Source organism: Notothenia rossii (genome assembly GCF_949606895.1).
Source record: "Notothenia rossii genome assembly, chromosome: 9".
Classification (NCBI taxonomy): Eukaryota; Metazoa; Chordata; class Actinopteri; order Perciformes; family Nototheniidae; genus Notothenia; species Notothenia rossii.
In genome coordinates, this window is record NC_136907.1 from 75,392,951 (window position 1) to 75,405,703 (window position 12,753).

At 39.1% G+C, this 12,753-nt stretch overlaps 1 protein-coding gene across 3 annotated transcripts; it reads left to right on the forward strand.

Annotated features, from left to right (window-relative positions):
• The first annotated feature begins 1,723 nt into the window (after positions 1-1,723).
• Positions 1,724-12,004, forward strand: LOC307018209 (uncharacterized protein). Of its 3 annotated transcripts, XM_079648358.1 has the most exons (3): positions 1,724-2,200; positions 2,300-2,401; positions 9,344-12,004. In XM_079648358.1, the coding sequence occupies exons 1-3, from the start codon at positions 2,158-2,160 to the stop codon at positions 10,372-10,374; spliced, it is 1,176 nt and encodes a 391-aa protein (XP_079504484.1). In that variant the 5' UTR covers positions 1,724-2,157; the 3' UTR covers positions 10,375-12,004. The 3 variants fall into 3 exon arrangements, with proteins under 3 accessions (XP_079504484.1, XP_079504483.1, XP_079504485.1); XM_079648357.1 differs by having other exon boundaries at positions 1,725-2,401; XM_079648359.1 differs by lacking the exons at positions 1,724-2,200; positions 2,300-2,401 and adding an exon at positions 7,488-8,350.
• The last annotated feature ends 749 nt before the right edge of the window (positions 12,005-12,753 follow it).

A 12,753-nucleotide genomic window follows, 5' to 3' on the forward strand; every position in this document is an offset into this window, starting at 1 on the left:
TTCACTCTCTCAGACCTGCTGCTGACAGAGCCTCTTTGTGATCTCTGATAGATGTGGTCATTATTCTGCCATCTTGTTTTTAGTATTGTTAAATGTGTGTGTGGTGGGAGGGGGAGGATTTGGGTAAGTTTGGGGTTCCCTCTACCTCTCTTCCCGTAAAGTCTGTAGACACACTAGGTTAGTAGATTGTTGCACCCTGTAGTTGTTTTGTTTCCTTGTTAGTAGAACAGGTAGTGAGGGCTTTTTGTTTGAGTTTTGTTATATTCATTTATTTAATTTGGCATAATCTTCTTTTTCTCCTCACTTAAAGAACATTTGTTGGCATTTATTTTGGCGTAAATAAATAAACTTGTGTTCTCTTTCACCCTGACTGTTATTGGTTGTTGTGTGTTACTGTCTCCATTTTCCCTACACTTTATTAGGGATGTAACAAACACATTCATGTATAAAAAATGAAATAATCCAGTAATTCAATATATATGATTCTAAAATTGGACATTATGCACAGTGAGTAGTAAGTAGTGGTTGATGCCAATACGTCTCAGTTTATGCTGCTTTATACTTCTACTGTACTACATTTTAGAAAACAGTCTGTATACTGTTGGAGTCAGAGGGTTCTAACACCCACCTCTGCTCCGCGTGTCCTTTTAGTGAGCTGGGTAAAATCATAAAAGAAGGGATTAAGAAACACCAAGATACAAGTTCAAACAATAATCTGTTTTAATGATAAAAGGTAACAATACAATACAATGAGTACTCTGGGCTCAATTCTACTACCGTGCGATACCAATATCGGAGACGGTCAGTCAGAAGGGGCGCCGAGCATCAAAATATCACAACCTTTATACACAGGTGGGGAGGAGTTGTATCGGAATAATTAAACATGTTTAAGCCAACTACTGCACAATGTTGTAGCAATTTAGTACTCACAGCATGAAAGAATAAAACACAGGTATAGTTGAACAGTAATCACACAGCACATATATTTACTGCAATGAAAACACACACCCATCTGCCCTAAGCATGTGTAACGCACACTCTTTTTTACCATGCAAGCATTCCAGAGATTTGAGCTATTGTCCAAATAAGGATGTCCCCTCGCTCACATCCCACTCCAAACACAAAGGCTTCACCCCTCACATCTCCAGCTTCTGGCCACACAGATCGCTATTATTTGATACAAAGTAATTAAACACACATATATTTAAGCAAACTCATATCTTGATACTGACAACACAGGTTACTTTAATAATCAATAATACACCACTGCATTCATTTGATAGCTTTTATTTACTCATTAGATATAGATTAGTAGATCATTCAAAAATATAAATCAATTATTAAACACACTTTGACAGTTATTTATAGGATAAGATAGCCAGCAGCAGGACATCAAGTTATTCAAATTAGCTCTACATTTACTAACTGTGATAAAACACATCAATAATCATTATAGTAACCCAGTAACTCAATATATATACATATATATATATACGATTCTGAAAAGGGCAATTATGCATCAGGAGTACTTTTACTTTTGGTACTTTAAATATATTTTGATACCAATGCTTTTGTACTTTTACTTGTTACACACTATTTCTTACCCTGTAGTATTTCTACTTTTACTTTAGTAGAATATCTGAGTACTTCTTACACCACTGCTACCATAAGTTTGGAGCTGTGTGCTACGAAAGCCGGAATTTAAAGCAAATATTTTACAGCTGAAGACTGTTTTTAAATGTAGAGCAGGTTGTAAGCGAGACCCCGTTTGTAAATGAGGAAACAGTTCAGCGCTGCTCCTCCTCCTGGAATGATTCAGATTTTTGATAAGCCCTCCCTCTTCTTCCTGTTCTAAGACACAGCCAGCTCCACTCTGTACACGCCCCTGATACAACTGCCTACCGTTAGAGAATATCACCAGTTGTTCGTCCCACATCTTATTTGGCAACAGCGTCTCGTCGCTACGGTTCTCTCTCTCTGTGTTCCTGAGAAAGTGTGTGTGAGCTCCAGCGCTACTGATCCATCATCTGTGTGTTTGGATAAACCTCTGAATGGACTGTGTGCTCTTTTTTCTGGAGCGTTTACCTCGGACTATAGGAGCTAGCTTAGCATGCTAGCTGGAAACACGTTAGCAACACTAGTCAGATTAAGAGTTTGATGGAGAGAGAAACGGTGTGTTTAACGGAGTCTGCAGGAAAAGGTGATCTAGTAAACATGAGTAAAGTCCAAATGCTGCTGTCGTTGAAGAAGCAGCGACTCACTGTTGAAGAGATATTTGCTCTGTTTGAAAAAACGATAGGAGAGCTCGAGGAGGAGCTGTCTCTTTCCAAAGAGGAGAACAAGAGACTCCAGAAACTACTGGACGCTGTTTTACAGCCTCAGCTTCGGATACACAGAGCAGGTCTGTTCCCTTTACCCTTAATTAACTCTTCAGTCGCACTTTATTATCACATTAATAACACTTTTAGACCCTTTTTCAGCACTTGCTGCAGGTAGTAAATCCTGAAGTAAAAGTACAAACACCACACTGTGAAAATACTCCATTGCAAGTTAAAGTACTGCATTAATATCTTATTTAAGTAAAAAAGTATGTAAGTATTATTAGACAATTGTACTTTATTATTATAATTAAAATGTATTACGAAAGAGCAAACCTACCAAAATAAATATATTTATAAAAATACATACATTGAATAATATGCCATTTAATTTACTGATTTAAATATTACCCATACATGTAGGCACTAGTTGGTTAAATGTGACATACATTGATACTTTAGTCTTAATGTGCTTCTTTATTCACCTTTTCATTTTAAATGTGTAAAAAGCAAATAATAACAACACTTTCGATTAATTCAAATTGTGCGAGAATAATTCATAAAGAAATCAATGAATAAATATGTTAAATAATAAATTAAACTTATCTAAAATGTTACTTGATAAAGAATAGGGGAACTAGTACAAAGGTCATTAAGTAATTAAAAAATTAATATAAATTAATGTAAAATCTCATCAATCAATTATTGCTAACATGTATTTATAATACATTCTGTATTTATAAAACGGACAAGTCAAATCAAGCAATCTGATTGGTTCTTAGCCGTGATATACTGAGCGTATACACAAGTTATTGAGCCGTTTCCGCTCTACATCCTGAACTCCTCCCTTCGATGCAATGCACTTCCGTTTTGGCGGACTGGGTTTGTTTTGCTAGCTAGCTCCGTTGTGCCGACAAAGCACTGATATCGCAGAGACAAAGAGGATATAACAATTACAACATGAAGAAAAGTGGTTCGGGAACTACGTGTGCGGTAGTTGGTTGCAATCACTCGAGAAAGCACCTGAACGAGTGGTTAGATAGAGAGTGCTACGACCACAAACCAGCACCCAGCACCCAGCCATGTTGTTCATTAAATACAGATAAACACAACAAATACTGCATGCATTGTATTTTTTAATATTATATATGAATATTTTCATAGTGATGTAATTGTGTGGGCTGCTTTTATATTTTAATTTGTAATACCTGTTAGGATTAAACATGTGATCTTTCTTGTTGAAGCCATTTCTTTAGTTTCCTCTCAACAATTAATTAATTCAGTGTTATTTATGTACAGTATGAGCTTAATATGAATGATGAACTGTGTTAAAAGAAATTGTAGCACTCTAAGGAACATATGAAATGCAATAATGCAATAACAGTGCAAAAATGAAATGAAATTACATCAAACTTTATTTTCACTCAAACAGTACAGGCACATATGATATATTGCACAGCATAAAGAGATCATGTAAATTGTGCATTATGTAAACAACAGACAACTGTTGGCTCCTGTGGGCATGACCTAAATAAGGCAGTTTATTTTGGTTTTAAAATGCTGAGATATTTACTGCAGAACTGTAACCTTCCCTCAACAAAATCGTCAACAATTTTCGGGAGCATGTGGGCAAAGTAGAATGTGCGCAGCCTTATGATATGCCCCTGGACAAAGTCTTGGTCGTAGGGTACTTCGATTTCTAGGTGCTCAGTTTTGTTCCAGATCACCAACTTGGAGTGCTGAAGCCCTGTGCAGTGCATCCCAATTTGTACCTGCATATAGTAGCCTTTTGGACCATTGCAGGCAATATGGTAATCTATCCTATTTCCGTTTGCCACAGTTGTGATTTCACAGTTCTTTGTTGCCAAAAATTCTGCAAGTGATCTCCCTGGTCCAGCAACACACGTACATCCCGCAGTTTTGACTTCTCCAGCTTCAGTTACCAGCACCCAAGCATTATGCCACGCATTGTTCAAACACTGGCTAGGCTCTACCTTTGCTTTTAGATAAACAAAACGATCATGTTTGTATGACATGACACAACCAACTTTGTTGCTGTGCAAATATTGATATGCCTCGGAGGCCTTCAGACTGTCCATTGCTTTTCCATCTATTGCCATGGATTGAACGAAGTAGGAGCAAATTTTGCTGTACGTTATGCTGGGCCACGTCGTCATGTTATCCTCCCAGTTTTGCACTGAATTCGGGTGGGGGAGAGTAACGCCATCTCCAGTCAAAGAAGTAGAATCGTGTTCCCAAGCTAGCATCACTGTTAGCATCGAAATCGCTGTGTTTACACCAGTGCCCGTCTGACTGTTTACACCGGTTTACACCGACAGACGCTGTGCAAAAGACTTCCGGCGGAAATGAAGTGCATTTGTGTAGGGTTATGGCGCTACCCGTGGTTTGTCGCGTAAACTTGTCTATACATCCCACCAGTGGCAGCGCCAGGGTATGGCTGGGGTAGGCTACACCCATATCAAGAAATGGCTTAGCCCGACCATGAAAAATGATGTTAAAGTAAGCCAAATAAAGTCTGCCAACTCGCGCCGAGAATTGCACAGACAGCAGTTAGTAAGATTGATTTCAGTAGCCACTTGTCTGGAAATACCGAAGACTAGAAACGGTTTTGAAAACTTTTGTCACGTAGTGATCGTCTTCTCAATAGAACATCTTTGATAATGTCTTCTGGCAAATCAGAATCAAGATAACGGCGTGGTGTTGTTGCAGGAAGTCCCGACGGAGAATACTTTTGCTGTAGTACAGGGGTGCACATAACTGGTACGCAGGTTATGTGCGTAATTTGAAATGCGTACCGGCACTTGTGTCACAAAGCGCATTTGCGTACCGACGTACTTGTGAAGCTTTTCCAGAAGGCGGTTAGATCATCGGACGATAGAGTCGGTCTCCGTTTGCACAGACAGGGCTGCTGTTAACGTCGATCTCTACAACGGAATTGTGCCAAAACTACGCCAACCGGCTGCGGAGGGAGACTCCCCCCCCCCCCCTTCACTGGAGAACTGCGCTAAAACAGCTGATCACAACGTTCACGCTCTGTGGTCACGAAGTACTCCACTAGCCCCCCCGTCGACTTTACTGAATTACTCCCCCATTGATAGAACTCAACACATAATGAATTAAGACCCCACGGTTTGATGATTGATAGGTGTGTGGGCTGTCTTTCATTTTGACACACAGAAAAATGTTATAATAAACATACATACTGTATGTTAAATGGATATATCCGCCTTCTTCATTTATCTTTCCATTCCCACAACAATATACATAAAGAAATGGCATATTTTGGACATAGTTCGAATGGTGATTAATCATGATTAATTCATTTTTAAGCTGTGATTAATCTGATTAAGCATTTTAACCGTTTGACAGCCCTAATATATATATACAGAATATATATTTTGAGAGAGATATACACTAGTATTAGACGCAGTCAAAAGTTTGGACACATCTTCTCATTCAAAGTTTTTTATTTATTTATCGGACAGGGCCACTATGTTAAATTGTTTGAATGAGCATTTTGTGTCCTGTGGCTCTCTGTTTGATTCTGTCACTAACTCTGCTTCTGTGAACACCACAGTCCGTGTTTTGGAAAACCATTTTAGTTTTACTCCTTTTACTGTTGATGTTGTTTGTGAAGCTTTAACCAAGTTAGATCCGAAGAAACCGGCTGGCCCGGACAACGTAGAACCTTTCTTTTTAAAGATAGCTGCAGATTTTATTGCTCCACCTCTTACTACTCTTTTTAACCTCTCCCTCAGCACAAATACAATTCCAAAATTGTGGAAGTCAGCGTATGTCCTGCCTCTACTAAAAGGTGGGGAGGCCACTTTATTAAATAATGATCGGCCCATCTCTAAATGATCAGTTCTGGCTAAAGTTCTTGAACGCCTAGTGACTGAACAGGTAAAGGATTTTTTTATGTACAAATGACATCCTGTCTAAACATCAGTCAGGCTTCAGAAAGCAACATGGTTTGTCGCGTAAACTTGTCTATACCACGGGTAGAATTGTAAGTTACTTTACACAACAAGTCAGTATCCCTCCGCGTCTAAGAAAAACAGTATACCGTTGGGCTGAAAAGCAAACTGCCTGCAGTTTGCTTTTCATACTGGAACAAGAAAGCAGCGGAGAAGTAACGGGGCAGAAACCCTCCCTTTTACGCAGCAGTCCAGACATAGACATCAAACGGCAAAACATATTCAGTGTGCAGTTCCTTTGGCATTAGGGCAGGGATATCTAGACACTTTCCAAGGTTTGACATAATGAATTGTGCTACTTTTAAAGCAAGCAACAATGTTTTCAAATCTGTAATCAAAGAGGTCCGCAAAAACACTATCGACCAATCAGATTGCTTGATTTTACTTGTCAGTTTTATAAATATATTTGCATTTCTTCCGTTACGAAACAAAATTACAAAGCATAACATTGAAACATTTAAGATTAACTTCGACCTCCGGGGGGGTCTTACTATGGAGTAGTGGATTGAGCAGTGCCTATCTCCAGAAAAAAAAGCACCTAACGAAGAGCAGGTAGACCAACTGGAAAAGTACCACCATTCAAAAGCTTTCTGATGCAGGTCTTGAAACAAAGCAGAGAAATTATGACCGTTAGTGGCCACAGGTGCGAAAGCTCTCTCCAGAGCTACTGGAAGCCGAATCTCGGGGACCGGAGAAAGTGGAGCAATATTCTCGCCACGCCAAGCAGCAGCCTAGAACAACCTCAACCTGTACAAGTAACCACGTTAGCCATGCTACTGATGCTGGACAGTTTTTCAGTGGGTGCACAATAAACGGCAACATACAAATGAATGTAAGTAAATAGCCAAATAATGGATCAACGCTCTGTCTAATATGTTCGCTAGCTGTTAGAGTTGTTGCATAGCAACCACCTTTCGTGCAGAAGGCAACGGAGGGACTTTTAATTTGAACATCATTATTTGCTAATAAAAACTATTTAAATTAGATTGTGTATTTTTCTTTCATATTGCCACACTTGGTAACCGTTTTATAAAAGCAATAGCTCACTTCGCGTCGGGCCGAACCACGCCCCTTAGCTGTGATATAATGAGCATATACCACGGCCTGTCGTGATCTATTGCTTAAATATATATATATTATATATATATATATATATATATATATATATTTTTTTTTTGTTGAGGGAGATATACACTAGTATTAGACGCAGTCAAACGTTTGGACACATCTTCTCATTTGAAGTTTTTTATTTATTTAAATTGGTTCTACTTTGTAGATTTATACTGAAGACATTAAAACTATAAAAGAACACATATGGAATGATCTAGTTAACAAGAAAGTGTTACAATAATCCAGAATATGATTTATATTTTGCTGGCTACTGCAGAATGCTTTGGTAGCCATGCTGGTTAAGGGTGCCTTGAATTCTGAATAAATCACCTACAGTGAGACCAGCAAAGCCCCCCACCTCACCTCCTCCTCCATGCTTCACAGTGGAAACCACTTATGCAGAAGCCATCCGCTCACATTCTCTGCTTCTCCCAAAGACACAGAGGTTGGAACCAAAAACCTCTAATTTGGACCGATCAGACCAAAGTACAGATTTCCACTGGTCTAATGTCCAATCCTTGTGTTTTCTTGGCCCAAACAATTCTCTTCGTCTTGTTGTTCATCCTCATTAGTGGATCTTTGCACCAATTGGACCACGAAGGCCTAATTCACGCAGTCTCCTCTGAACAGTGCATGTTAAGATTGTCTGCTCCTTGAGCTCTGTGATCATTTATGTGGGCTCTAATCTGAGGTGCTTTAATTTGCGGTTTCTGAGGCTGGTAACTCTGATGTATTTTTCCTCTGCAGCAGAGGTAACTCTTGCTCTTCCTTTCCAGGAGGGGTCATCATGAGAGCCAGTTTCATCATAGCGTTCAATGGTTTTTGCGACTGCGCTTGAGGATACATTCAAAGTTCTTGACATTTTCCGGATCGACTGGGCTTCATTTCTTAAAGTGACGATGGACGGTCGTTTCTCTTTACTGGGTTGAGTGGTTCTTGCTATAATATGGATTACAACAGCAGTCAAATAGGGCTTTCCACTGTGCACTAACTCTACCTCTGCACAACACAACTGATGGTGTCAAACACATTAAGAAGGCAAGTCATTCCACACATTGACTCTTGACAAGGCACACGTGTTAATGGAAAACCATTCCAGGTGTCTACCTCATGAAGCTGACTGAGAGAAGCCAAGAGTGTGCAAAGCTGTCATCAAGGCAAAAGGGGGCGACTTTGAAGAATCTAAAACAAAAGATATTCTTAATTTTTTTTTTAACAGTTTTATGCTCACTAGATAATTCCATATGTGATCTTTCATAGTTTTATGTCTTCAGTATTAATATACAAAGTAGAAATAAATTAAAATAAACAAAAACCATTGAATGAGAAGGAGTCCAAACTTTTGACTGGTACTGTATATAGGAAACAGACATTTTAATATTTAGCAGGTTCCTTCATCTATAATCATTTATACAAGCGCAACTTTGAACATGTACAGCAGTAAAATGCAACATACATAATAATCAAGAAACCTCATAAGTTAAACACTGACAAGGAACATTTTACTGCACCATCATTACTTTTACATAAGAAGGTGCTGTAAAATGTTCTGTTAATACTTGCATACTTTTACTGAAATAAGGTTTGAATGCAGGATTTTTATTTGTAACAGAGTATTTACATTCTATACTGTAGGCGTAGTGTATCTGTGAACAATCCCAAATACAATTGTTTGCATTGCAGCCAGAAGAAAAAAACCTTTTTCATTTTTAACTGGAAGTGGAAAGGGGCGGGGCTACATGAGGTGAATTGAGCCAACAAAAATACACAATAGGTGGGACTAAGAAAGATAAGGTGAAAATATAAAAACAAAGGCATTAATAAGGGCTGCAAAATGTCACCCATGTTAATGGTGATTAGATTTTTGAATGCTAACACTTAACAGTTTGTTCTGACTGTGTTTCCTGTTTCCTGCAGATGTCCAGCTGCCGGTGGTGGTTAAGGAAGAGCTTCTCCCTGAACAGCAGGAGTGGAGCACCAGTCTGGACCAGGAGGACCCAGTGCCCCCCCCACACATTAAGCAGGAACAGGAGGAACTCAGGATCAGTCAGGAGGGAGAGCAGCTTCAGGAGCTGGAGGAGGCTGATATCACCAAATCCACTTTCACTCCTGACCCTGTGAAGAGTGAAGATGATAAAGAGAGACCTCAGTCCTCACAGCCTGATCAAAGACAAACTGAACACATGGAAACAGAAGCTGATGGAGATGACTGTCGAGGACCAGAACCAGCCAGGAACTCAGATCCAGAGAGCAGTTTACAACCAAAGACTGAAGACGACACTGAAGAGTCTTCTGAACCTGATGCAGGAGACTCTTCAGAACCTGACACTGAAGACATTGCTGATTGGAAAGAGACCAGAGAACCTGCATCAGGCTCAAACTCACTGAAAAATAGACATGAATCTGTCAGTGATCCACAACGTAGTGCTGAAAATAAACCATCCAGCTGCTCAGTCTGTAAGCAAGCTTTTTCACAGAGTGGACATTTAAAGGTGCACATGAGAGTCCACACAGGAGAGAAACCATTCACCTGCTCAGTCTGTAAGAAAGCTTTTTCACAGATTGGAAGTTTAAATGTACACATGAGAAGACACAGAGGAGAGAAACCATTCACCTGCTCAGTCTGTAAGAAAGCTTTTTCACAGATTGGAAGTTTAAATGTACACATGAGAGTCCACACAGGAGAGAAACCATTCACCTGTACAGTCTGTAAGAAAGCTTTTTCACATAGTGGAAATGTAAAGGAACACATGAGAGTCCACACAGGAGAGAAACCATTCACCTGTACAGTCTGTAAGAAAGCTTTTTCACATAGTGGAAATGTAAAGGAACACATGAGAGTCCACACAGGAGAGAAACCATTCACATGTACAGTCTGTAAAAAAACTTTTACATGGAGGGATAATTTAAAGGCACACATGAGAGTCCACACAGCAGAGGAAAAATAGAGCTGCAATGTTTGTGACAAAATATTTGAATAGCATAATCATTTCAAAAGACACAAGTGTGTTGGTCGTCAGCTGCTTCTGTAACTGTAAGAGCGTACATTCGTCTATTTTGTATCCTGATGACCTAATGCTGTTACATGTAATACGTTACTCCCTAAGCCTGATTTCACCCACCTGCAACCGATTTGCGAATAATCACAAATGTTAATTTCTTTGACCCCTTGACTTGACTATTTTTTGTTTAATAATCGTTACATCTCCTCTGGATCAAGTTCCCGTGTCCTGCCTTTCACCTGCTGATCACCCACTGCTCATTTAAGGAGGACTCACCTTTACAAGGGACCAGCTAGTCTTAGTGTCTTAATGCAAACGTTTTGTAAAGTGATGCCAGAACAAAAATGTGCTGTTGGGTTGTGTGCTCTCTGCAGGACGGTGTCTGTACTCAAAGATTGTCTATGAAATGAGAGCTTCACTCTGTTTTTGTTGTCTAAACCAGGGGTTCCCAAAGTGGGGGTCGCGACCCCCCGGGGGTTCGCGAGACCCAGAGTGGGGGTCGCGAGATAATTACAAAATAAAAATGGAAAATTAAAAAATATATATTATAAAAAAAATGTATTAATATTTTTTATAATTTTTTTTTCAATTATTCTTAATAATAACATTTGCATAGACATTTTTTTCTTTGACAATCCACAAGCGCAGTGTTTCTCAAACTTTTTTTTTTTTTTCGGAAATTAATTCACTAGCAACCCCCACTAGTCATTCAATGACTAAATTATTACATCATACAGTCATTACATCATGGGTTTGCATTGCAATAATAGAACGCCTAAAACTCAACTTTATTTCTTCCAAGTTGCGGGTGTTCATTGTTTAGAAGTTCGCTGTGTTTCATCCAAGCTTCCACTTCGTGCTCCGATAATGCTGAAAGTATCTGTTGTATGCTTTACCTGCTCCAGTAACAAAAGTGTAATTCACTGGACAGAGACAAGAGATAGTGGATAGGTCCAGAAAAGAACAAGAAGATAGTCCGTATAGTCAGAAAAGAAAAGAGACTCACTCAAGAAAAAAGGTTCTGAACCAGTGAGAGTTCTTCATTTGCACATAAACATGGTCAAATATTTAAAGTTGTGACCAGATGGTGTCTCCCTAATCAGTGTATCTACGGTCCATTTGTTTTTCTTTATTACACAAGTAAGCGGAAGAGCGTCTGAGATGCCTTTTTGTTTTTTTACCTTACTAAATGTTCTAATGGTGATTGGAGCGAGGGGCGGGGCGAAACTCGCGGAAGTGATTTAAAAACAAAAGCCCTCGTTTGCTTGGAACGGTGATATTATAAACAAGGGGAAACAAGGTGAATTTAGCAATCACAACGAAAACGGCCAAGACACATATTGAGCCCAGAAAATGAATATTATTAAGGGCTGTAAATATAATAGGCCTATGTCTAAAACGGACAACATTGTTAGAAGATTTAAACTATACAGCGATTCTGCACTGCGGTCAAATCAGCCGTCTCTCGAGTTTGTTTTTTCAAATCAACTGCTCTTCACTTTTTTTCCTGCTATATTCAATGAGTGATACAAATATTTTTTTTTACCACAACTTCTTAATAAAACTGACACTGTTGGACTCGGTACTCATTTGACTGCTACCTGAAATGAAATGAAGTACTTTCATCCTCTGTCAAATTCCCCTCCATAGTACATATTGCATGTTTTCTGCTGTCTTTGAAGAGTGATAAAAATACAATTTTACCATTAGTTCTTAATGAAATTGATACTGTTTGACTTTGTATTAGTTAGCCTACTACTAATAATACATTTGTGGGGGAGACTTCTGAGTTTTGATGGCAAACACTGACGGTTTATTTGGAGCTTCAATATATCACGGGCCACGAGTTGACCACACGGTTGAGATGCCACAATCAATTCTGAAGAACTCTACCCCAGACCCATGTATTTAGCTAGTTCGGAGAGAATAATCAACATTGTGCATAACAAGATAGAATCATAACACCTCTATCAGCTGATGCAAACAGGCAGGAACAGGGAGACAAAACACTGAGAGCACAGCAGCCAAGGTTAGAGGTGCGTGTGCTCAGTCAGGACAGTATGAACTGATAAACTGGGTCAAAGTTATGGGCCTTGGAAAATATTTCCCCAACAGTTCCTCTCTTTTGATCAATTTTGATGACCTAAAAACCTGAGTCTAATAATATTTTGTTCAATACTTAAATCAATGGGAATCTTCAGATTTGAGTGTGGACTTCCACAACATCGATTGCCTCAATAACAATCACATTAAGAACAACATAATAAGATTGAAACATTCAATCGCAATGATCGAGACAGCCAATCATAATAGAAACATCATCTC